The 27,001-nt window shown below is 47.4% G+C and overlaps 1 protein-coding gene across 1 annotated transcript in view; it reads left to right on the forward strand.

Annotated features, from left to right (window-relative positions):
• Positions 1 to 27,001, forward strand: part of LOC311235210 (dihydropyrimidinase-related protein 2-like) — a gene marked incomplete at both ends in the record, with an annotated part of 39,946 nt that overhangs the window by 12,687 nt on the left and 258 nt on the right. The window contains 10 exons of the mRNA XM_084322610.1: positions 12,124 to 12,288; positions 13,714 to 13,775; positions 15,639 to 15,719; positions 15,871 to 15,939; positions 16,548 to 16,668; positions 17,215 to 17,371; positions 17,624 to 17,765; positions 20,066 to 20,236; positions 21,635 to 21,814; positions 24,456 to 24,639. Of these exons, the coding sequence (XP_084178736.1) occupies positions 12,124 to 12,288; positions 13,714 to 13,775; positions 15,639 to 15,719; positions 15,871 to 15,939; positions 16,548 to 16,668; positions 17,215 to 17,371; positions 17,624 to 17,765; positions 20,066 to 20,236; positions 21,635 to 21,814; positions 24,456 to 24,639 (1,332 nt within the window). The remainder of the gene's footprint in view (positions 1 to 12,123; positions 12,289 to 13,713; positions 13,776 to 15,638; positions 15,720 to 15,870; positions 15,940 to 16,547; positions 16,669 to 17,214; positions 17,372 to 17,623; positions 17,766 to 20,065; positions 20,237 to 21,634; positions 21,815 to 24,455; positions 24,640 to 27,001) is intronic.

The following is a 27,001-nucleotide window of genomic DNA, read 5'->3' on the forward strand; positions in this document are numbered from 1 at the left end:
GAGACGGCTGGTCTAAAGTAGGCAGCACGAGACGGCTGGTCTAAAGTAGGCAGCACGAGACGGCTGGTCTAAAGTAGGCAGAGCGAGAGACGGCTTGTCTAAAGTAGGCAGCACGAGATGGCTGCTCTAAAGTAGGCAGAGCGAGAGACGGCTGGTCTAAAGTAGGCAGCACGAGACGGCTGGTCTAAAGTAGGCAGAGCGAGATGGCTGGTCTAAAGTAGAAAGCACGAGACGGCTGGTCTAAAGTAGGCAGCACGAGACGGCTGCTCTAAAGTAGGCAGAGCGAGAGACGGCTGCTCTAAAGTAGGCAGCACGAGATGGCTGCTCTAAAGTAGGCAGCACGAGATGGCTGCTCTAAAGTAGGCAGCATGAGACGGCTGGTCTAAAGTAGGCAGAGCGAGATGGCTGGTCTAAAGTAGGCAGCATGAGACGGCTGGTCTAAAGTAGGCAGAGCGAGATGGCTGGTCTAAAGTAGGCAGCACGAGACGGCTGGTCTAAAGTAGGCAGCACGAGACGGCTGGTCTAAAGTAGGCATCACGAGATGGCTGGTCTAAAGTAGGCAGAGCGAGATGGCTGGTCTAAAGTAGGCAGCACGAGGCAGCTGGTCTAAAGTAGGCAGAGCGAGACAGCTGGTCTAAAGTAGGCAGCACGAGACGGCTGGTCTAAAGTAGGCAGAGCGATACGGCTGGTCTAAAGTAGGCAGCACGAGACGGCTGCTCTAAAGTAGGCAGCACGAGCCAGCTGGTCTAAAGTAGGCAGCACGAGACGGCTGATCTAAAGTAGGCAGAGCGAGACGGCTGGTCTAAAGTAGACAGAGCGAGAGACGGCTGGTCTAAAGTAGGCAGCACGAGACGGCTGCTCTAAAGTAGGCAGAGCGAGAGACGGCTGGTCTAAAGTAGGCAGCACGAGACGGCTGGTCTAAAGTAGGCAGAGCGAGAGACGGCTGGTCTAAAGTAGGCAGCACGAGGCGGCTGGTCTAAAGTAGGCAGAGCGAGAGACGGCTGCTCTAAAGTAGGCAGCACGAGATGGCTGCTCTAAAGTAGGCAGCACGAGATGGCTGCTCTAAAGTAGGCAGCATGAGACGGCTGGTCTAAAGTAGGCAGAGCGAGATGGCTGGTCTAAAGTAGGCAGCATGAGACGGCTGGTCTAAAGTAGGCAGAGCGAGATGGCTGGTCTAAAGTAGGCAGCACGAGACGGCTGGTCTAAAGTAGGCAGCACGAGACGGCTGGTCTAAAGTAGGCATCACGAGATGGCTGGTCTAAAGTAGGCAGAGCGAGATGGCTGGTCTAAAGTAGGCAGCACGAGGCGGCTGGTCTAAAGTAGGCAGAGCGAGACGGCTGGTCTAAAGTAGGCAGCACGAGACGGCTGGTCTAAAGTAGGCAGAGCGATACGGCTGGTCTAAAGTAGGCAGCACGAGACGGCTGCTCTAAAGTAGGCAGCACGAGCCAGCTGGTCTAAAGTAGGCAGCACGAGACGGCTGATCTAAAGTAGGCAGAGCGAGACGGCTGGTCTAAAGTAGACAGAGCGAGAGACGGCTGGTCTAAAGTAGGCAGCACGAGACGGCTGCTCTAAAGTAGGCAGAGCGAGAGACGGCTGGTCTAAAGTAGGCAGCACGAGACGGCTGGTCTAAAGTAGGCAGAGCGAGAGACGGCTGGTCTAAAGTAGGCAGCACGAGGCGGCTGGTCTAAAGTAGGCAGAGCGAGAGACGGCTGGTCTAAAGTAGGCAGCACGAGGCGGCTGGTCTAAAGTAGGCAGCACGAGACTGCTGGTCTAAAGTAGGCAGCACGAGACGGCTGGTCTAAAGTAGGCAGCACGAGACGGCTGGTCTAAAGTAGGCAGCACGAGATGGCTGGTCTAAAGTAGGCAGCACGAGACGGCTGGTCTAAAGTAGGCAGCACGAGACGGCTGGTCTAAAGTAGGCAGAGCGAGAGACGGCTGGTCTAAAGTAGGCAGAAGGAGACGGCTGGTCTAAAGTAGGCAGAGCAAGAGACGGCTGGTCTAAAGTAGGCAGCACGAGGCGGCTGGTCTAAAGTAGGCAGAGCGAGAGACGGCTGGTCTAAAGTAGGCAGAAGGAGACGGCTGGTCTAAAGTAGGCAGAGCGAGAGACGGCTGGTCTAAAGTAGGCAGCACGAGATGGCTGGTCTAAAGTAGGCAGCACGAGACGGCTGGTCTAAAGTAGGCAGCACGAGACGGCTGGTCTAAAGTAGGCAGAGCGAGACGGCTGGTCTAAAGTAGGCAGAATGAGAGACGGCTGGTCTAAAGTAGGCAGAGCGAGAGACGGCTGGTCTAAAGTAGGCAGCACGAGGCGGCTGGTCTAAAGTAGGCAGAGCGAGAGACGGCTGGTCTAAAGTAGGCAGAGCGAGAGACGGCTGGTCTAAAGTAGGCAGAGCGAGAGACGGCTGGTCTAAAGTAGGCAGCACGAGATGGCTGGTCTAAAGTAGGCAGCACGAGACGGCTGGTCTAAAGTAGGCAGCACGAGACGGCTGGTCTAAAGTAGGCAGAGCGAGAGACGGCTGGTCTAAAGTAGGCAGAAGGAGACGGCTGGTCTAAAGTAGGCAGAGCAAGAGACGGCTGGTCTAAAGTAGGCAGCACGAGGCGGCTGGTCTAAAGTAGGCAGAGCGAGAGACGGCTGGTCTAAAGTAGGCAGAAGGAGACGGCTGGTCTAAAGTAGGCAGAGCGAGAGACGGCTGGTCTAAAGTAGGCAGCACGAGATGGCTGGTCTAAAGTAGGCAGCACGAGACGGCTGGTCTAAAGTAGGCAGCACGAGACGGCTGGTCTAAAGTAGGCAGAGCGAGACGGCTGGTCTAAAGTAGGCAGAATGAGAGACGGCTGGTCTAAAGTAGGCAGAGCGAGAGACGGCTGGTCTAAAGTAGGCAGCACGAGGCGGCTGGTCTAAAGTAGGCAGCACGAGACGGCTGGTCTAAAGTAGGCAGCACGAGACGGCTGGTCTAAAGTAGGCAGCACGAGACGGCTGGTCTAAAGTAGGCAGAGCGATACGGCTGGTCTAAAGTAGGCAGCACGAGACGGCTGGTCTAAAGTAGGCAGAGCGAGAGACGGCTGGTATAAGTAGGCAGAAGGAGACGGCTGGTCTAAAGTAGGCAGAAGGAGACGGCTGGTCTAAAGTAGGCAGAGCGAGAGACGGCTGGTCTAAAGTAGGCAGCACGAGATGGCTGGTCTAAAGTAGGCAGCACGAGACGGCTGGTCTAAAGTAGGCAGCACGAGACGGCTGGTCTAAAGTAGGCAGCACGAGACGGCTGGTCTAAAGTAGGCAGAGCGAGAGACGGCTGGTCTAAAGTAGGCAGAATGAGAGACGGCTGGTCTAAAGTAGGCAGAAGGAGACGGCTGGTCTAAAGTAGGCAGAGCGAGAGACGGCTGGTCTAAAGTAGGCAGCACGAGATGGCTGGTCTAAAGTAGGCAGCACGAGACGGCTGGTCTAAAGTAGGCAGCACGAGACGGCTGGTCTAAAGTAGGCAGAGCGAGACGGCTGGTCTAAAGTAGGCAGAATGAGAGACGGCTGGTCTAAAGTAGGCAGAGCGAGAGACGGCTGGTCTAAAGTAGGCAGCACGAGGCGGCTGGTCTAAAGTAGGCAGAGCGAGATACGGCTGGTCTAAAGTAGGCAGAGCGAGAGACGGCTGGTCTAAAGTAGGCAGAGCGAGAGACGGCTGGTCTAAAGTAGGCAGCACGAGATGGCTGGTCTAAAGTAGGCAGCACGAGACGGCTGGTCTAAAGTAGGCAGCACGAGACGGCTGGTCTAAAGTAGGCAGAGCGAGAGACGGCTGGTCTAAAGTAGGCAGAAGGAGACGGCTGGTCTAAAGTAGGCAGAGCAAGAGACGGCTGGTCTAAAGTAGGCAGCACGAGGCGGCTGGTCTAAAGTAGGCAGAGCGAGAGACGGCTGGTCTAAAGTAGGCAGAAGGAGACGGCTGGTCTAAAGTAGGCAGAGCGAGAGACGGCTGGTCTAAAGTAGGCAGCACGAGATGGCTGGTCTAAAGTAGGCAGCACGAGACGGCCGGTCTAAAGTAGGCAGCACGAGACGGCTGGTCTAAAGTAGGCAGAGCGAGACGGCTGGTCTAAAGTAGGCAGAATGAGAGACGGCTGGTCTAAAGTAGGCAGAGCGAGAGACGGCTGGTCTAAAGTAGGCAGCACGAGGCGGCTGGTCTAAAGTAGGCAGCACGAGACGGCTGGTCTAAAGTAGGCAGCACGAGACGGCTGGTCTAAAGTAGGCAGCACGAGACGGCTGGTCTAAAGTAGGCAGAGCGATACGGCTGGTCTAAAGTAGGCAGCACGAGACGGCTGGTCTAAAGTAGGCAGAGCGAGAGACGGCTGGTCTAAAGTAGGCAGAAGGAGACGGCTGGTCTAAAGTAGGCAGAGCGAGAGACGGCTGGTCTAAAGTAGGCAGCACGAGATGGCTGGTCTAAAGTAGGCAGAGCGAGAGACGGCTGGTCTAAAGTAGGCAGCATGAGACGGCTGGTCTAAAGTAGGCAGCACGAGACGGCTGGTCTAAAGTAGGCAGAGCGAGAGACGGCTGGTCTAAAGTAGGCAGAATGAGAGACGGCTGGTCTAAAGTAGAAAGAGCGAGAGACGGCTGGTCTAAAGTAGGCAGCACGAGGCGGCTGGTCTAAAGTAGGCAGAGCGAGAGACGGCTGGTCTAAAGTAGGCAGAGCGAGAGACGGCTGGTCTAAAGTAGGCAGAGCGAGACGGCTGGTCTAAAGTAGGCAGCACGAGACGGCTGGTCTAAAGTAGGCAGAGCGAGACGGCTGGTCTAAAGTAGGCAGAGCGAGAGACGGCTGGTCTAAAGTAGGCAGCATGAGGCGGCTGGTCTAAAGTAGGCAGAGCGAGAGACGGCTGGTCTAAAGTAGGCAGAGCGAGACGGCTGGTCTAAAGTAGGCAGAGCGAGAGACGGCTGGTCTAAAGTAGGCAGAGCGATACGGCTGGTCTAAAGTAGGCAGAGCGAGAGACGGCTGGTCTAAAGTAGGGAGAGCGAGACGGCTGGTCTAAAGTAGGCAGCACGAGGCGGCTGGTCTAAAGTAGGCAGCACGAGACGGCTGGTCTAAAGTAGGCAGCACGAGGCGGCTGGTCTAAAGTAGGCAGAGCGAGATGGCTGGTCTAAAGTAGGCAGCACGAGACGGCTGGTCTAAAGTAGGCAGCACGAGACGGCTGGTCTAAAGTAGGCAGAGCGAGATGGGTGGTCTAAAGTAGGAAGCACGAGACGGCTGGTCTAAAGTAGGCAGCACGAGATGGCTGGTCTAAAGTAGGGAGCACGAGACGGCTGGTCTAAAGTAGGCAGCACGAGACGGCTGGTCTAAAGTAGGCAGAGCGAGAGACGGCTGGTCTAAAGTAGGCAGCACGAGACGGCTGGTCTAAAGTAGGCAGCACGAGATGGCTGCTCTAAAGTAGGCAGAGCGAGAGACGGCTGGTCTAAAGTAGGCAGCACGAGACGGCTGGTCTAAAGTAGGCAGCATGAGACGGCTGGTCTAAAGTAGGCAGAGCGAGAGACGGCTGGTCTAAAGTAGGCAGCACGAGACGGCTGGTCTAAAGTAGGCAGAGCGAGAGACGGCTGGTCTAAAGTAGGCAGCACGAGACGGCTGGTCTAAAGTAGGCAGAGCGAGAGACGGCTGGTCTAAAGTAGGCAGCACGAGACGGCTGGTCTAAAGTAGGCAGAGCGAGACGGCTGGTCTAAAGTAGGCAGAGCGAGAGACGGCTGGTCTAAAGTAGGCAGAGCGAGAGACGGCTGATCTAAAGTAGGCAGCACGAGACGGCTGGTCTAAAGTAGGCAGAGCGAGACGGCTGGTCTAAAGTAGGCAGAGCGAGAGACGGCTGATCTAAAGTAGGCAGCACGAGACGGCTGGTCTAAAGTAGTCAGAGCGAGACGGCTGGTCTAAAGTAGGCAGAGCGAGAGACGGCTGGTCTAAAGTAGGCAGAGCGAGATGGCTGGTCTAAAGTAGGCAGAGCGAGAGACGGCTGGTCTAAAGTAGGCAGAACGAGACGGCTGGTCTAAAGTAGGCAGAACGAGACGGCTGGTCTAAAGTAGGCAGAACGAGACGGCTGGTCTAAAGTAGGCAGAACGAGGCGGCTGGTCTAAAGTAGGCAGAACGAGACGGCTGGTCTAAAGTAGGCAGAACGAGGCGGCTGGTCTAAAGTAGGCAGAGCGAGATGGCTGGTCTAAAGTAGGCAGAGCGAGACGGCTGGTCTAAAGTAGGCAGAGCGAGACGGCTGGTCTAAAGTAGGCAGAGCGAGATGGCTGGTCTAAAGTAGGCAGCACGAGACGGCTGGTCTAAAGTAGGCAGAGCGAGACGGCTGGTCTAAAGTAGGCAGAGCGAGAGACGGCTGGTCTAAAGTAGGCAGAGCGAGAGACGGCTGGTCTAAAGTAGGCAGAGCGAGACGGCTGGTCTAAAGTAGGCAGAGCGAGACGGCTGGTCTAAAGTAGGCAGAGCGAGATGGCTGGTCTAAAGTAGGCAGAAGGAGACGGCTGGTCTAAAGTAGGCAGAGCGAGAGACGGCTGGTCTAAAGTAGGCAGAGCGAGAGACGGCTGGTCTAAAGTAGGCAGAGCGAGACGGCTGGTCTAATGTAGGCAGCACGAGACGGCTGCTCTAAAGTAGGCAGAGCAAGAGACGGCTGGTCTAAAGTAGGCAGCACGAGACGGCTGGTCTAAAGTAGGCAGAACGAGACGGCTGGTCTAAAGTAGGCAGCACGAGACGGCTAGTCTAAAGTAGGCAGAGCGAGAGACGGCTGGTCTAAAGTAGGCAGCACGAGGCGGCTGGTCTAAAGTAGGCAGAGCGAGAGACGGCTGGTCTAAAGTAGGCAGAAGGAGACGGCTGGTCTAAAGTAGGCAGAGCGAGAGACGGCTGGTCTAAAGTAGGCAGCACGAGACGGCTGGTCTAAAGTAGGCAGCACGAGACGGCTGGTCTAAAGTAGGCAGCACGAGATGGCTGGTCTAAAGTAGGCAGCACGAGACGGCTGGTCTAAAGTAGGCAGCACGAGACGGCTGGTCTAAAGTAGGCAGAGCGAGACGGCTGGTCTAAAGTAGGCAGAATGAGAGACGGCTGGTCTAAAGTAGGCAGAGCGAGAGACGGCTGGTCTAAAGTAGGCAGCACGAGGCGGCTGGTCTAAAGTAGGCAGAGCGAGAGACGGCTGGTCTAAAGTAGGCAGAGCGAGAGACGGCTGGTCTAAAGTAGGCAGCACGAGACGGCTGGTCTAAAGTAGGCAGAATGAGAGACGGCTGGTCTAAAGTAGGCAGAGCGAGAGACGGCTGGTCTAAAGTAGGCAGCACGAGGCGGCTGGTCTAAAGTAGGCAGAGCGAGAGACGGCTGGTCTAAAGTAGGCAGAGCGAGAGACGGCTGGTCTAAAGTAGGCAGAGCGAGACGGCTGGTCTAAAGTAGGCAGCACGAGACGGCTGGTCTAAAGTAGGCAGAGCGAGACGGCTGGTCTAAAGTAGGCAGAGCGAGAGACGGCTGGTCTAAAGTAGGCAGCACGAGACGGCTGGTCTAAAGTAGGCAGCATGAGGCGGCTGGTCTAAAGTAGGCAGAGCGAGAGACGGCTGGTCTAAAGTAGGCAGAGCGAGACGGTTGGTCTAAAGTAGGCAGAGCGAGAGACGGCTGGTCTAAAGTAGGCAGAGCAATACGGCTGGTCTAAAGTAGGCAGAGCGAGAGATGGCTGGTCTAAAGTAGGGAGAGCGAGACGGCTGGTCTAAAGTAGGCAGCACGAGGCGGCTGGTCTAAAGTAGGCAGCACGAGACGGCTGGTCTAAAGTAGGCAGCACGAGGCGGCTGGTCTAAAGTAGGCAGAGCGAGATGGCTGGTCTAAAGTAGGCAGCACGAGACGGCTGGTCTAAAGTAGGAAGCACGAGACGGCTGGTCTAAAGTAGGCAGCACGAGATGGCTGGTCTAAAGTAGGGAGCACGAGACGGCTGGTCTAAAGTAGGCAGCACGAGACGGCTGGTCTAAAGTAGGCAGAGCGAGAGACGGCTGGTCTAAAGTAGGCAGCACGAGACGGCTGGTCTAAAGTAGGCAGAGCGAGACGGCTGCTCTAAAGTAGGCAGAGCGAGAGACGGCTGGTCTAAAGTAGGAAGCACGAGACGGCTGGTCTAAAGTAGGCAGCACGAGATGGCTGGTCTAAAGTAGGGAGCACGAGACGGCTGGTCTAAAGTAGGCAGCACGAGACGGCTGGTCTAAAGTAGGCAGAGCGAGAGACGGCTGGTCTAAAGTAGGCAGCACGAGACGGCTGGTCTAAAGTAGGCAGAGCGAGACGGCTGCTCTAAAGTAGGCAGAGCGAGAGACGGCTGGTCTAAAGTAGGCAGCACGAGATGGCTGGTCTAAAGTAGGCAGCACGAGACGGCTGGTCTAAAGTAGGCAGAGCGAGAGACGGCTGGTCTAAAGTAGGCAGCACGAGACGGCTGGTCTAAAGTAGGCAGAGCGAGAGACGGCTGGTCTAAAGTAGGCAGCACGAGACGGCTGGTCTAAAGTAGGCAGAGCGAGAGACGGCTGGTCTAAAGTAGGCAGCATGAGGCGGCTGGTCTAAAGTAGGCAGAGCGAGAGACGGCTGGTCTAAAGTAGGCAGAGCGAGAGACGGCTGGTCTAAAGTAGGCAGCACGAGATGGCTGGTCTAAAGTAGAAAGAGCGATACGGCTGGTCTAAAGTAGGCAGAGCGAGAGACGGTTGGTCTAAAGTAGGCAGAGCGAGAGACGGCTGGTCTAAAGTAGGCAAAGCGAGAGGCGGCTGGTCTAAAGTAGGCAGAGCGAGAGACGGCTGGTCTAAAGTAGGCAGCACGAGATGGCTGGTCTAAAGTAGGCAGCACGAGACGGCTGGTCTAAAGTAGGCAGCACGAGACGGCTGGTCTAAAGTAGGCAGAGCGAGAGACGGCTGGTCTAAAGTAGGCAGAATGAGAGACGGCTGGTCTAAAGTAGGCAGAGCGAGAGACGGCTGGTCTAAAGTAGGCAGCACGAGGCGGCTGGTCTAAAGTAGGCAGAGCGAGAGACGGCTGGTCTAAAGTAGGCAGCACGAGGCGGCTGGTCTAAAGTAGGCAGCACGAGACGGCTGGTCTAAAGTAGGCAGCACGAGACGGCTGGTCTAAAGTAGGCAGCACGAGACGGCTGGTCTAAAGTAGGCAGCACGAGGCGGCTGGTCTAAAGTAGGCAGAGCGAGAGACGGCTGGTCTAAAGTAGGCAGCACGAGGCGGCTGGTCTAAAGTAGGCAGAGCGAGACGGCTGGTCTAAAGTAGGCAGAGCGAGAGACGGTTGGTCTAAAGTAGGCAGAGCGAGAGACGGCTGGTCTAAAGTAGGCAAAGCGAGAGACGGCTGGTCTAAAGTAGGCAGCACGAGACGGCTGGTCTAAAGTAGGCAGCACGAGACGGCTGGTCTAAAGTAGGCATAGCGAGAGACGGCTGGTCTAAAGTAGGCAGAGCGAGATGGCTGATCTAAAGTAGGCAGAAGGAGACGGCTGGTCTAAAGTAGGCAGAGCGAGACGGCTGGTCTAAAGTAGGCAGAGCGAGAGACGGCTGGTCTAAAGTAGGCAGAAGGAGACGGCTGGTCTAAAGTAGGCAGAGCGAGACGGCTGGTCTAAAGTAGGCAGAGCGATACGGCTGGTCTAAAGTAGGCAGAGCGAGATGGCTGGTCTAAAGTAGGCAGAAGGAGACGGCTGGTCTAAAGTAGGCAGAGCGATACGGCTGGTCTAAAGTAGGCAGAGCGAGAGACGGCTGGTCTAAAGTAGGCAGAAGGAGACGGCTGGTCTAAAGTAGGCAGAGCGAGAAACGGCTGATCTAAAGTAGGCAGAAGGAGACGGCTGGTCTAAAGTAGGCAGAAGGAGACGGCTGATCTAAAGTAGGCAGAGCGAGACGGCTGGTCTAAATAGGCAGAGCGAGAGACGGCTGGTCTAAAGTAGGCAGAGCGAGAGGCGGCTGGTCTAAAGTAGGCAGAAGGAGACGGCTGGTCTAAAGTAGGCAGAGCGAGAGACGGCTGATCTAAAGTAGGCAGAACGCACATCGCGAGCCGAGTGCCCAATGCAGTCTCCAGAGAAGGAGAGAAAAAATCCCCAAGAAACGTTCTTTACAAGTGAAATACAAATACTTGTGCTGACCATTCACAACTGTACAAGTAGAATTGAATGTGCCGCATTATTAAGTTCATAAACTGACACATTCCAGTGGTGAGTGAGTAATGCACATCAAATATACCTTTATTGATCCCCTTGGGGAACTTCCGGTGCCATAGTGGTATGGGGGAGGGGAGGTATAGGGCAGGGTAATAATAGAAAGGACATAAATATAGGCAATACAATTTGATCTGCATATAATAATATGAGACAGTGTAAACAATATAATTAACTCTGAATATAGAAATATAAGGAGAAAAAAAAACAGTGTAAACAAAGGTGCAGATGAGGGTCTGCATGCCCAGGCATAGCTGTCAGACAGCAGAGTTGAGGTACCGGTGAATTCAAGCCATGTGTCTTGTTCCATGGCAGGAAAGAAATATAGCCTAATAACACATTTTCATATACTGTAGCTAATGTTAACCAGATGGGCAGGCTTTACCTGCTGGCATGGGGGTAGGCATGCCCTTCTAGTTTCTTATTAGTATTACTATTAGTATTATAACCATGCATCAAGAAATAGATAACAATACAATAACACAGATAGACGATAAATTATAATTGGCATAACGACTAAATTGGGATGGGAGAAAAACACAGAAAAACAGGAGGATAAAAAAGTGGTTAAAAGAAAAAAGTTTTAAATTGCATTAAATGCATGCAAGCAAGAGGGTCCTTAATGTTTTGTATCACTCAGCAATTAGGTTTGCTACAAATGCCCCCTTTTCAACACATCACTGTGACTTATACACATCTGTAAATTGGCCATCGTTACACTCTCGACGAGAAATCCATTGGCTTACACTCATTTACAAATGTATCCTCCTCTCTACTTTTAAGGACTCCATCGCCGTGAGAGTCGAGATTCATCTAGTTGTTTACACACACCTGCAACTGTCACCCAGCCTTCTAACTGTAATTTGACTGCTCTGCTTCATGTATTACTGTACATACCTTGTAATTTAATTTGGTTGTTTTTGATGTGTGTTTGAATTATTCCCCTAAGGCTTACCTCTGTGATGTATGTATCGTCTGTCTCTTTTCTATTTTATTTGATCTTTGTCTTTATCTTTGTCTTTATCTTTATCTTTTCATTTGTTCTTAATTTACCTGCCTGGTTAAATAAAATTAAAAAAAGAAAAGGTGAAACAACTAAAAAAGGTAGAATTTACATGCAGGCATTTTCACCTGTTAAGTGTGACAAGGCTGTTGCCATGATAACCATATCGTTGACGTATTCAGATTCAGATTCAGATTTCTTTATTCACCATATTGTACAGGTACAAATGGAACGTGATTTGACATTTCAGTGCATGATTGATTTTTTTCACAAATAGGAACAACATAATAATAATAATAATAATAATAATAATGATAAATAAATAAGTAAATAAGTGCAAAACAGGACAGAACAGTGAGACAACAATAAGACAGTAAAGTGCAGTGGTAGGGGACATGGATACGTATGTGTGCCGCGGGGCTTGTGGATGTGCAATTGTGTGTTTATACGCACCAGTGCCCACCTGCTTGTTTGTCTCTTTCTCAGGCGGCACGGTGGTGTAGTGGTTAAGACTGTCGCCTCACAGCTACTGTAGAAGGTCCTGGGGTCGATTCCCGCTTGGGGACCAGGTTGCCGTGTTGCCAGTTACCCAGGTGGGGTATCTCCCGGGCCTTTCTGTGTGGAGTTTGCATGTTCTCCCCGTGCTCGCAAGGGTTTCCCCTCCCGATAAGATAAACCCAATGGAAAAACATGCACAACAGATCTCTAACGCTGTCGCCTCCCTGATGAAGATGGACAGGAGCACTTGGATTGGTCTCCAGGCGCGGCGCTCGCTGCAGCCCTTGTCTGCTCCTGGCTGCCCCTGGGGGGGAAGGACGACGGGATGGGAAGTGCAGAGAATATTTCATCAGCGACTCAGTGCATGTGTTCCTGTGGGTCGCCCATCGCATTGTGTGTGTTAATCTGCATGACAAATAAAGACTTCTTCTTCTTCTTCTTCTTCTTCTTCTTCTTCTTCTTCTTCTTCTTCTTCTTCTTCTAGTGGACCACGTGGTTCCGGAACCTGGCATCAGCCTGATTGCAAATTTTAACCAGTGGAGGGAGTGGGCTGACAGCAAGTGCTGCTGTGACTACTCCCTGCACGTGGACATCACCGACTGGCACCAGGGGGTTCAGGAAGAGATGGAGAGCCTAGTGAAGGACCACGGTACGTAAAGTCTTGTCAGCTCATATGGAGGCGGCATGTGGATAATAATATAGCCTACGGGCAGGTTTCCGGTCCACTATTAACGCTATGCTATCAGTGGTGTCAGCATGGTCGGTACCTGGAGCTCGGATCAAAGGGGCTTGGGTCTGAAGTTGGTCATTCTGTTTGGGGGCCGTTATGGGCCATGTAATACAGCCATAGTGTGTAGTTCCATAGTACAAGTATTTATAGGCATGTTAGACTTTCTTTTGGCAATGGGAGTGGGTTTCTTCATTGGAGAAGATTACTTTATTGTCAATGAAATTTGTCTCTTCCCCTATCCCTCCTAGTTACATACACACAGTCCTCATAGCCCTCCTAGTTAGTAGTTACACATACACACAGTCATCATATCCCTCCTAGTTAGTAGTTACACATACACACAGTCCTCATATCCCTCCTAGTTAGTAGTTACACATACATACAGTCCTCATATCCCTCCTAGTTACATACACACAGTCCTCATATCCCTCCTAGTTACACATACACACAGTCCTCATATCCCTCCTAGTTAGTAGTTACACATACACACAGTCCTCATATCCCTCCTAGTTAGTAGTTACACATACACACAGTCCTCATATCCTTCCTAGTTAGTAGTTACACATACACACAGTCCTCATATCCCTCCTAGTTACACATACACACAGTCCTCATATCCCTCCTAGTTACACATACACACAGTCCTCATATCTCTCCTAGTTACACATACACACAGTCCTCATATCCCTCCTAGTTAGTAGTTACACATACACACAGTCCTCATATCCCTCCTAGTTACACATACACACAGTCCTCATATCCCTCCTAGTTAGTAGTTACACATACACACAGTCCTCATATCCCTCCTAGTTACACATACACACAGTCCTCATATCCCTCCTAGTTACACATACACACAGTCCTCATATCCCTCCTAGTTACACATACACACAGTCCTCATATCCCTCCTAGTTACACATACACACAGTCCTCATATCCCTCCTAGTTACACATACACACAGTCCTTATATCCCTCCTAGTTACACATACACACAGTCCTTATATCCCTCCTAGTTACACATACACAGTCCTTATATCCCTCCTACTGTAGTTACACATACACACAGTCCTTATATCCCTCCTAGTTACACATACACAGTCCTTATATCCCTCCTAGTTACACATACACACACAGTCCTCATATCCCTCCTAGTTACACACACCTCTCATTTCTTGGGAGATGAATAATCATATTTATTTCCCATGTTCTTAAAGTACTCCACGCATGTAAACATAGCCAGTTTCAATGTGTGGCTGTGTGATTTTAATCCTATGCTTTACTTTCCTCTTTGCTCTGGGTCTCCTCTTGGTGTCTTTACTCCACACTCTGTCTTCTATCTTTAGGTGTCAACTCTTTCCTGGTCTACTTAGCTTATAAGGATGTTTTCCAACTTTCTGACTCTCAGGTACGCTTGGCTACACGGATTGAAAGTCGCTAGGCGCACGTGACTCGCCCTTCTGAAGACCACCGAGTCGCTTCACCGTCGCTGACACTCCACTACAAACAAGCCCCTCGCATGTCGAAATTCTGCATTCAGTCGGGTGCACTTGTTATCATTTGAACGGCTTGCAGTAGAGTAATACAGTGACTTTAACACGTAAAGGTGTGGTTTTCAGAAGGGTGAATTTTGAATTACCTATGCCTAGAGGCGTTTCATGGAGTATATGTCCACCCCTTTTCAACAATCAATGGGAGTGAAATGTAGGCTGAGATCTACTGAAACATACACTTTATACACCTATGAACACTAAATATGTTAAAGACAAGGACCATCTCTCGTACTGGTGAAAGTCAAAACTAGACTGGTACTCTATGGTCCTTTAACTCATTCACGGCCACTAGCTTTCGCCATCTGCACTGTTTGACGCCAGCGTTAATGACCATTTTAGCTATGTTTGCAGACCCATCGTGTGTTCTGTATTATAGCTATGTCCTTACCTTAGCCAGGAGGTACTCCAAAAAGAATAATTCCAATGATCCCATCGGCGATCACGATTACTTGTTTATATGTAATTACACGTGTTTACGGGACACTATACGTTTTGAGGCGAGCAGATCTGCTAGCTTTGCAGGAGCTCCTCCCCCTCAGAGCGAGTCTTGATAGACCATTTCATTCATTGTCTCTCCTGTTCCCTTTCTATCAGAGTTCAAACGGTAGGCGATACTGCCACCTGGTGATATTCGATCGTCATTGCAATTCCAATGTAGGTAGATGAATCATAGACACCTAGATGGCTCTGGCTGACCGTATAGAACGGGGATCAAAAGAAAAGATCAAAGGACCAAAACCCGAGTATACTCTGGTTTTGGCGTTCAACCGTTGGCGAGATAACCCGACTATACTCGGGTATGGCCATTAAAGAGTTAAAGATGCTGTAAGTGGTGTTTTTCTTGCTAAAATAAGTGTTAAATACTAACTGTAAACAGAAGATACATTTTCTGGTATCCTGTTCCCACTTTATCCAATCAGGAGAGAGAACCCTAGATAATTTTTTTTACTTATTTCAAGAAATCTTGCCAAGCCAAATTTGCTAGCAGATTATTTTACTTGTTTCAAGCACATATTTGTTTTTATTTCTTATTTTTGTCAGACCATTTTTGCAGTGTGGAGTTCTCTCTCCTGATTGGATAAAGTGGGAAGGGATACCAGAAAATGTATTTTGTGTTTACTGCAGAGCAGGAGAGACTGGGAGATCCATGTTACTGACCAAACACTCTATATCAGTGATGGCTGTCGGAATAGGGAGGTGTAGTCTGACGTCACTGGTTGTTCCACCCGTATAGGGATTTATCATTGGGAAATGGATTATCGGCTATTGTAACAATTCTGCCGCATGGAAATTGAAAAGCTTTCCATTTTTGCACAAAATGAGTTCCCTTCTATCACTAACATTATTGTTTAAGCATTTTTGGTTGAAATAAAATTTGGCGATTTTTTTTATGATTAATTGTGAATATTTTCATGTTGAGCTATAGATTGTGGATGAATAAGCACAGAAAGGTACACCATGCCAATGTTAATGCTTTATTTGTTTTAAACGAGACGATTTAGAAATGGGCAATGGGGAAATACATTGCATTGGACAGAGGGTGGAAGACGAAAAACGGCAATGACGTAACCACTACACCTCCCTATTAAGAGCTATTATTTTAACATGTCGACTTATAACAAACAAAATATCACTTACAGCTCAAGGGCTGCTTAGCTGTCTTTTCTGGGCGATGGTTGACCTCTGTAGTGACCAGCCCTTACGTGCTCCTCCCGTAGATGTACGAGGTGTTCAGTGTCATCAGAGACCTCGGAGCCATCGCACAGGTTCACGCTGAGAACGGGGACATCATCGCTGAGGTGAGAGGACACACAAGTTATATCCAGTTATATCCAGTCATATCCAGTCATATCCAGTCATATCCGGTCATATCAAGTCATATCAAGTTAAATCCCGTAAACCCTCACTGCCCGGTGTTTGGCTGCTAAATGTTCTTGTGTTGGTTTTTAGGAGCAGCGCCGCATCCTGGAGCTTGGTATCACCGGACCCGAGGGCCACGTGCTCAGCCGCCCGGAAGAGGTACGACCGGCGTTGACCTCTGAACTCTGTCCTCTAAGTCTGTCTCATACTGTCTTATTGTACATATTTATTTATTCTACCATATATATATATATATCCACATCTGTCTGTACATACCTGCATATAATGCTTTTCACATATCTGTAGATACTATAATCTATATCTGTACATATCCCTTACCTACTCTTGCTAGTTACGCTGCTAGTTACGCTGCTGGCCAGTATGACTATGATACCTGTATCACTGTACATATTAATACTACAATTCTGTACATACATCTGATTAGCACTACACCCAGTAGTACTCATTTATAGATGTTATACCCAGTTTAATCTCCTGTACATTGTATATTACTATTGCACTTTACCGTTACATTTGCACTCTGGTTGGACACCAAATTTATTTTCGTTGTGCTGTACTTGTGCTGTATAATGACAATACATTTGAATCTAATCTAATGTAATCTAATCTAATTGACATCTCTTTTTGAATTAAAAGTAGCGACAACTTTGAGTCCTTGTCGGCATGGTAACAGGCACAACAGCGGCGCACTCGGGAAGCCACCCGTGAAAGACAAACTAGTGACTGTGTTTTGTTCTGTTCTGCAGGTGGAGGCGGAGGCAGTCAATCGTTCAGTCACTGTAGCCAATCAGACCAACTGCCCCCTCTACATCACCAAGGTGATGAGTAAGAGTGCTGCAGATGTCATCACCCTCGCCAGGAAAAAGGGTGAGGGGAGAAAGAGGACTTTGCCCATTTTATTCTCTGCTGCACCTTCATCTGAGCCGGCTAGTTCAACCGGCTGTTCTACAACTGGCTAGTTTTACAATGTGACTCTGACAGCTCTAAACATCTAAATTTCTATTTTATGTGTATCAGTGATGTGATTTAATGTTCTATGCCTTACCTTGACTTTGTCTATTTTGCTCTTGATCAGCCAATTTTGTGCTAATTTTATGCCTGTGCTTTTTTTTTACTGCTGTGAAGCACTTTGAGCTGCAATTCTTGTATGAAAGGTCCTATACAAATAAAGTTTATTATTATTATTTTTTTTATTATTATTATTATTATTATTATTATTATTATTATTATTATTATTATTATTATTATTATTATTATTATTATTATTATTATTATTATTATTATTATTATTATTATTATTATTATTATTATTATTATTATTATTATTATTATTATTATTATTATTATTATTATTATTATTATTATTATTATTATTATTATTATCATTATCATGCTGTCTGTCTGTTCTCATAGGTGCTGTGCTGTATGGAGAGCCCATCACTGCCAGCCTGGGCACCGACGGCACCCATTACTGGAGCAAGAACTGGGCCAAGGCAGCAACCTACGTCACCTCCCCACCGCTCAGCCCTGATCCCACCACCCCCGACTACCTCACCTCCCTGCTCTCCTGGTAGGTGCTCCACGTCAAGGGCTGAAGACAAGCCTGGTATAAGATGGCACCGGCATGAGCTACCGCTTACCTCCATCCGCTCATGTTTAAATGATCTATCTCAAACCCCCGCCCTCTTCTTTTGATCCTCCAATCGCAGCGCTTGCTTTCCTCGGACAAATTTAGTTTGAGATCAATTATTTTAGCCCCTCTATAGATGCTGCTTTTTCCACACGTCAAAGGTGTCTTTTCTCACCCGTCTTCTGTCTCCAGTGGTGACCTGCAGGTGACAGGAAGTGGCCACTGCACCTTCCACACCTCCCAGCGGGCCGCCGGCAAAGACAACTTCACCTTCATCCCAGAGGGAACCAACGGCACAGAGGAGAGGATGTCCCTCATCTGGGACAAATGTGTGGTGAGGGAGACTAGACACACACTCACACACACATACTTACACACACACACATGCACACACACACACACACACACACACACACACACACACACACACACACACACACACACACACACACACACACACACACACACGTACGCTTAAACACATGAAATGTTTTGAGAGGCTGGTCAAGGATCACATTTGTGCCTCCCTCCCCAGTGATATGGACCCTATGCAATTTGCATACAGGCCAAACAGGTCCACCGACGACGCGGTCTCCCAGGTACTGCACAGCACCCTCTCTCACCTAGACCGTCAGAAGGGGGGCTATCTGAGACTGTTGTTCATTGACTACAGCTCAGCGTTCAACACCATAGTCCCCACCAGACTGGTGGACAAGCTGATCGAGCTGGGTCTGAGCTCCGCTCTGAGTGCCTGGATACTGGACTTTCTGAGTGAAAGGCCCCAGGCGGTCAGGGTGGGGGGTCAGACCTCCAACACCATCACCCTGAGCATCGGGTCCCCCCAGGGCTGTGTTCTGAGCCCCCTGCTGTACTCACTATACACACATGTGTGGCCAAGTTCAGCTCCAACTCCATAGTGAAGTTCGCGGACGACACGGTGGTGGTGGGGCTGATCTCGGACAATGACGAGAAGGCCTACCGGGAGGAGGTTGAGGTACTGGAACGCTGTTGCCAGGACAACAGCCTGTTCCTGAACATTGGTAAAACCAAGGAGCTGATCGTGGATTTTAGGAGGAGACAGCAGGAGACACACACACCACTGAGGATAAACGGGGCTACCGTGGACAGGGTGAGCAGCTTCAAGTACCTGGGGGTCCACATCTCAGAGGATCTGACATGGTCAACACACATAGACTCGTAAAAAAGGCGAAGCAGCGCCTCTACCACCTGAGACAGTTAAGGAAGTTCAGAGTATCTGGGAAGATACTCCAGTCCTTCTACTCCGGAGCTGTAGAGAGCATCTTGACTGGAAACATCACTGCCTGGTATGGAAACAGCACGGCGCAGGACAAGAAGGCCCTACAGAGAGTGGTGCGCTCAGCCGAGTGTACCACGGGTATTGCACTACCACCCCTGCAGGTCCTATACAACAAGAGGTGCAAATCCAGAGCCTGCAGAATAATGAAAGACCCTCACCACCCCAACAACAGCCTGTTCATGCTGCTGCGGTCAGGCAAACGCCTGCGAACACTAACAACACACACACTGTACACGCTCACACACTAGCAGCCACTTTAACATGAGTACACACACACTCATGCTGCACACGCTCACATTTATGGCCACTTTACAAAAGGAAAGGTCACTTTAAGAATAGTATAACTTGAGATTGTATAATATAGCATTGTATAACAGTGTACATAAAGACCCAGTGCCTCATCCGTAGCTAACAGTGTATTGCACTACCACAGGACCTAGCATGTCCTACCATGCTCTGTAAATAACTCATGTACATATACCGATATGCCCTACTTTGTTTACTTGTTTATTGCACAATGTCGTTCTATTGGATTCTTATTATATATTACTATTGTATTATGCACATCGTTGTGGGCAAGACCCCCCGCATTTCATTGTATACTTGTATGCCGTGACAAATAAAACTCTTGACTTGACTTGACTTGACTTGACACACACTTATTCTCGCAAGGTTCCTAGCGTCAGATACGCTATGACTTGTCACACTGTCCTCAGTTGGACAAATGAACATATGTACACCTGTCTGTCTCTTTCAATATTATTCTGTCTGTCTCTTTCAATATTATTCTGTCAGTCTCTTTCAATATTATTCTGTCTGTCTCTTTAAATATTATTCTGTCTGTCTCTTTATATTATTCCGTCTGTCTCTGTTTACATTATTCCACCTGTCTCTGTTTATATTATTCTGTCTGTCTCTGTTTACATTATTCCGTCTGTCTCTATTTATATTATTCCGTCTGTCTCTGTTTATATTATTCCGCCTGTCTCTGTTTATATTATTCCATCTGTCTCTGTTTATATTATTCCGCCTGTCTCTGTTTATATTATTCCGTCTGTCTCTGTTTATATTATTCCGTCTGTCTCTGTTTACATTATTCCGTCTGTCTCTGTTTATATTATTCCGCCTGTCTCTGTTTATATTATTCCATCTGTCTCTGTTTATATTATTCCGCCTGTCTCTGTTTATATTATTCCCTCTGTCTCTGTTTACATTATTCCGTCTGTCTTTGTTTATATTATTCCGTCTGTCTCTGTTTATATTATTCCGTCTGTCTCTGTTTATATTATTCAAGCCCTTGTTGTCTGTCCCACCAGGTGACTGGGAAGATGGATGAGAACCAGTTTGTGTCAGTGACCAGCACCAACGCGGCCAAGATCTTCAACCTGTACCCCCGCAAGGGTCGCATCGCTGTGGGTTCTGACGCTGACCTGGTCCTGTGGGACCCGGACGTCACCAAGATCATCTCAGCCAAGACTCACAACTCGGTGAGACGTTGGAAACTCCTCCTGGCTCCTCCATGTGGTCTCTGGTCACTTTTCTCACTTTGTCAGAGGATAGATTACATTACATTACATTAGATTCAAATGTATAGTACAGTAGAACGGAAAAAGGTTTGGCATCCAACCAGAGTGCAAATGTAACAGTAAAGTGCAATAGTCATATACAATGTACAGGTGATTAAACTGGGTATAACATATATAAATGAGTACTACTGGGTGTAGTGCTAATCAGATGTACAGAGTTGTAATATTAATATGTACCGTGATACAGGTATGAAGAGAGTATGGTAGTTGTCATACTGGCCAGCAGTGTAACTAGCAAGAGTAGGTAAGGGATATGTACAGATATAGTATATAGTAAAAGGATTATGTGCAGGTATGTACAGACAGATGTGGATAGATATATACAGTAAGAATAAATATATATACGGTATATACAGCATTATTGTACATGATATCATATTATATGCAGGTGTATACGTAGCTATAGGATTATATGCAGGTATATTCAGACAGATGTGGATATATATACAGTATATGCAATAAATATATAAATGTATAATATATATGCAGTAGATACAACACTGTTTAACTCACTCTGACCAATGCCTTTTTTAAATTTGTTTTATTCATGTTTGCATAGCGATGGACTAGTTTATAGATACTTGACCTAAACTGTCAACTCACTGGTTGAAGGACCACGCACACACACATGCACACACGCACGCACGCACGCACGCACGCACGCACGCACGCACGCACGCACGCACGCACACACACACACACACACACACACACACACACACACACACACACACACACACACACACACACACACACACACACACACACACACACACACACACACACACACACACACACACACACACACACACACACACACACACACACACACACACACATAGAGAGGTTTAATCAAAAAAGGATTACTGCGTTGGCTCCATCAAACAAGCTCATCAAACCCTCTCAGCTCTTTATTCGGTGAAAGATTCTGGTCAAGGCCCGATTAGAATTCTCCATCCATCTTGCCATACTATATACCTGTATGTCATGTATGTCCCTATGCCATAAATGTCATGATGTCATGTATGTTGTGTATGTCATAAATGTCACTATGAATTGAAAATGGGGGACCCTGATGTAAACAAGACAAACATCTTTCTCTGGTCTGCATCCCCTTAACAATTGTGTGTATTGAGCCGTACTGTATTGTACCCATTCTGCAATCTGTTAAATAAAGTTTTCATTCATTCATTCATTCATTCATTCATTCATTCATTCATTCATTCATTCATTCATTCATTCATTCATTCATTCATTCATTCATTCATTCATTCACCAAAACTCTTCTTCTTCTGTCAGGCTGTGGAGTATAACATCTTCGAGGGCATGGAGGTGCGTGGAGGCCCCCTGGTGGTGATCAGCCAGGGCAAGATAGTGCTGGAGGAAGGTACACTTCACACCACGGAGGGCTGCGGCCGCTACATCAGCCGCAAGGCTTTCCCAGACAATGTGTACAAGAGGATAAAGGCTCGCAGCAGGGTGAGTATTTTATTGTGTGTCGTCAGGAATAGTGTTTTAGGTAGGGCTAAAAGAAAGCATTACTGGCACAGATTTACTGTTAAAGGTGCTATAGATAACATTTAGCCACTAGATGTCGCACTAGAGCACCAGCGTGTCATTTATCCAATCAGGTGCATTCCATGTGGGGAAATGGGAAGTAGGGAGGGGATACATGCACTCAACATGTAAACATTCATTTTGGACCTGCAAAAAGTTTCTAAATGATAAACTCATGAATCAATCATTTTTGGGGAGGATAAGCGATCCACACTTGTATGTTATTCCTGTGCCCCAGGACAGCTACATCAATATTTGTGAACATGCACCACTTTCCCCTGAAGCTAGACATCTGAGAGGGAACTCTTGAGTTCATGTCTCCCAGATGTAAAATCCTGGGCTGATTCATAGACAATGAATGGGACACTGATGACTTGTTGGGTCGACACAGTATGAGGTGTAGTTTAGTTTATTCGTTTATTTAACAGGGGCTGTGCACAACACAACAGTGGGGCCAGAGTTAGCTGGACAGCTCATTTACAGCTGCACTCCCTGGGCAGGAAGACATTTGAACCCTTTCACTACTACTAATCCATTATTTATCCAGGATGTCGCATTGAGATACAAGATCACACTACAGAAAGTTAACCTTTCACTACCACACTACAGAAGGTTAACCTTTCACTACCACACTACAGTAGGTTAAGTTGTTTCATTAAATTTCAAACCTTTATTTCAACTCGTAAGACACTGAGGTTACCCTCATTTACAGCGACGACAAGCTTACAAAACAAGACATGATTTATCAGCAATTTCATGCATATAGGCACAATAGAAATTCAGCTTAGAGTTATAAGTCGACACACGGTGGTCAGAGATCATACTTTTAAATGCAGAAAAAAAGGAAGAAGCTTCAGGCCATGGTTACACTGGGGTAAAACAGCAACGTTCTATTTTCGAATGATTACGTTTGCATGTCCAAGTTAAAAAGAAACGCAGTTTTGGCAGGAAAACGCGTTTTCCTAGTGGCAACGCTCAAAGGGTGTTTTCGTTTAGGAAACTCGGCGAAACTCGGCCAACAATGGTGCCATGTAATTTGCGCAAGCCGGATACGGAGCCGTTCTGCCCAATGCCCATGCGCAGTAGAGACCCGCACGGTTATTTCCAGTGTTTACAGCAGAGCTGTCCCAAGTAGCTGCGGCTACCAACGTGTTGTCAAGTTATTGTTATAAGGAACCCAGTACTCCAAACTACAACAGTCTGCATTCCCTTAACAATTGTTTGTATTGAGCCGTATTGTATTGTACCCATTCTGCAATCTTTTAAATAACGTTTACATCCATTTATTCTGCTAGCATTAACGTTACTACGCTGCTAGCCACAATGCTATACTGTTATAATGGCATATCCCAATCACGTTAGCACGTAAGCTAACAAAATCGGCGATCTTTTTGTGAGACTAAACTCCGCTCTTGGTGGTCAATTGTGTTGATGTTAGTTTTGTTTCATCAACAAATCATCAACAAATGAGGCAGAACACACAGTGAATGTATCCGTTTTTGTTTATTGCACTTTATTTCTTGCTGAAAAATAAATGCTATGTAGCTAAATGGCTCATGCGAGGTATAAAGATGGTGGCTTTTCTGAGATTTTGAGCAGGATGTGGAGTGACTCGTTCAACCTTTCTGATTGGTTGAAAATGGCCTTCATGTTTGAACTACATAAAGATGGTGGCTTTTCTGAGATTTTGAGCAGGATGTGGAGTGACTCGTTCAACCTTTCTGATTGGTTGAAAATGGCCTTCATGTTTGAACTACATCGCCACCTACTGCTTTGGCATTGTACTACATGTATATACACCACTCGGTGGTCAGGAGACAAAACGATGTCTAACTTACCTGCCATTACGTAGCATTCTGAAAAACGAAACTGAAACTGAAAACTGAAAATGAAACTGGCCCTAGTGTAACCGCAGCCTCAGAGTCAGTCGGAGGAGGGCATTCCAGGTATTGGACGCATCAAAGGAAAAAGCAGTTTTTTCCCAGTTCAGAGCAAACTGGAGAAGCCAACCCGTCATTTGAACGTGTAGAATAGGTTCACAAATACTGACTTGTGGCGGCTGATTGGCGCAGTGGGTAAGGCGCTCGCCTCTAACGCAGGAGACGCTGGGTTTGAGCCCAGCTCTCTGCGTTACTACTGGCTGGCCGGTCGTTCATACTAACACAATTGGCAAAGTGTTAGAGGGTGGGAAAACCGTGGGTGGGGATTTGACGTTGTGGACAGCGACTCCTACAATCCTACAAACCGGTTTGGTGACGCCGGTGCGACGGAAGCAGGAAGTGACGGGGGCAGTGTGAGCCTCCCACGCGTTACTCCTCGCCACTGAGAGTTCGAGCTGCTGCGGTGAAAAGATGCGACAGGCTGCCTCCTCGTGTACCGGAGCGGACACGTGATGCAAGGCTTCTGTCCTCACTACAACCGACCTGTGGGAGGCATAGTCTAGCAACATTCAAGACAGGGGAGGGAAGAATTGGATACACGAAATTGGGATGGGAGAAAAATAGAAAATGGGGAGAAAAAAGTGGATAAAAAAAATAAAAAATACTGACTTGTTTCCACCCAGCTGACTGAGTTGCGGGGAGTGCCCCGGGGCCAGTATGATGGACCGGTGTGTGAGGTAACCGTGAGCCCTAAGGTGGTGTCCACCATCTCCTCTGTGAAGACCTCTCCTGCCAAGCAGCAGCAGCAGCAACAACAAGGTCCCCCGCCGTCGCGCAATCTTCATCAGTCTAGCTTCAGCCTGTCTGGTGAGTGAAACTGAACACCTTTCATAGTTCTGGAGAACAAGCAGCACCCCGTTGACCTCATCTGGCGTTATTAAGGCCCAGCAATATTGTACAAAAGGTAACGTTAACATTCGTTGTTGTCGAGGTATTGATTTGATTTTATCTTTATTTATCTCATAAAACAGCAAACACACGAATCACAGTAAAGACAAAATGTAAACATAAACAAATGAGTCTGTCTTGATCCATAGAAAAACAAACAAGGATGAGTTGGAGAAGGGGCACAAGGAAGTACAACTTCTCTAGTCCTGCCGCTTTCTCACAATATCATAACATTTTAAATAAAACTCTTGCTACCTAAAAGAGAACAAATAATTTAATAAAATAAAATAAGGTAAAAAAAAAAGAAAAAAAGAAAACACAACCATACATTTTTGTTTTGAATAACACAAAACATTCCCTGAGAGCAACTATCTATAGTTCCTCAGTTCTGTATTGTCTATCAGTGTCTTTTTTTTTAGGCTTGAAAAACATGGGTTTAATACACCAAAATAGGTTCAGGCAGGGTTAGAAATTAACATTTTTTTTCAAGGGCTTTTTTTGCCCCCCTTAATTGATTTTCTGGGGCTTTTTTTATTTATTTCGGGGGCACTATCAGTGTCTTTTTTAATGTATTTTTTAACTTTCGTGCAAGTGGAAGTTTCGTTTCCACTTGCAGTCCATTCCATAAAGCTACCCCACAAACAATAAAGATCTGTCATTTTTCAATCCTTAATTAACATGCAACGGCCCACATGTGGGCCCTCTTGAGGACGATTTGCCCACCGGCACTTTGGCGAACTCTAGCGGCTCGGGTGTGCATACTTTTTAATACAATATATATATATCGAATTAACGCCCTATTTGTTACCTGTCGATGACCAAATCCGTTCAGCGGTTCTGGAGTTACATGCCGATATGTGAGGTGTGCGCCGAAGTACACGGAAGACTTTTTATTTTTTCAAATACCACTGCAGACTCTTGATCCTCTACCTCCGTCAATCATTTGGCGATCTCGTAAATGATTGGACAGGGTTGTAACCAATGAGTAGGGCTTTCCAATGGTACCCCAGGTGGGAATGAGCAAATCAGGGATCTATGTGAAAAGTCACGAGCCAAAACAAGAAGAGAATCTCTGTCAAATGCATTGAAGTCTATGAGAAAATCGTTTTCTGAGCCCTCTCACCTTTTACCATAACCTAATTCTGAACGAATCTTTATGAAATTTGGACATGTACTACAAAAGGCTTCAGGCTATGGACCCAGGGTGTCTTTTTAGCCATACTAATGTTTTTGGAAATACTACTTCTGGACTACTAACTACTACAGAAAAACGTGAGTAACAAGTTTTTCTACAACTCAAGTTCAGACCTATGTTACTCTATTTCATTAGCACTAAAAGTGGGTTTTCTTTATTGTAGCAGAAGCTTCAGAACGTCATCTTTCAAAAGAGACCAGGCTCATGCATGTGCTATAAGTATAAAGTATAGTATTCTGGTTTGAAAAGAAAGTATATAGTCCTCAAAAACTAAAACTAAAATGGCCAATTTTGGGGGCGCCTGTTAACTCATTCAGCGCCAGGGGTCGCTGTTTACCTTACCATTGAAATGCCATCGCTGTTTAACATGGGGATATGTGGCTGTGTTTGCAGGCCTAAAGCTATATTATATATTATCTAATAATATAGTCGATTGTCATTGAGTTTCTTCCGGTCAAGATGCAAAAAACAGATCATTTTTTCATTCATACATTCCCGTTTTATACCGTGGTGAATATAAGTGTAGTTTCAGGGCGGTCTGGTGTCATTTCCAAAATGCTCCGTAATGGCCAGCAACGTGTATTCTAGTAAAAACGTTATAGTTTCTTCCCTGGACTAGCTACTGTTCTCAAATCAAATTTAGATTATCGGTATTATGTTTCATCATGGATGCATGAAAGGGGTGCTTTGATCGCAACCAACGGAACACGCCACACACACCACACACACATGCCCCGATCAGCATGAAGGAATTTTTTGATCAACGCAATATTGATACTATATATAGTCCTAACCTTGACCAAGATTTGTCCCGAAAAGAATATTCCAATTATCTGATCGCCATTCCAAGTACTGATGTCAATTGAGGTGCCAACGTAATCCAGCAATGAACATGAACAGGGGGGGGCCCGACTCTCGTCAATGCATGCATTATAAGCGCTTGCCTTGCCAAAGTAGTTAGATCCCGCCCGCACGCCGCAGCTCGGCCCAGACACCAAGCCACATCGTTTCAAATGGAGTGCAATAGCGGCCGCAAGGCGTAAGGCGGCGGTATTGGACTTTTGCGATCTCAGACCCATCCACAGT

Source organism: Notolepis coatsorum (genome assembly GCF_963971535.1).
Source record: "Notolepis coatsorum genome assembly, chromosome: 10".
NCBI classification, from domain to species: domain Eukaryota; kingdom Metazoa; phylum Chordata; class Actinopteri; order Aulopiformes; family Paralepididae; genus Notolepis; species Notolepis coatsorum.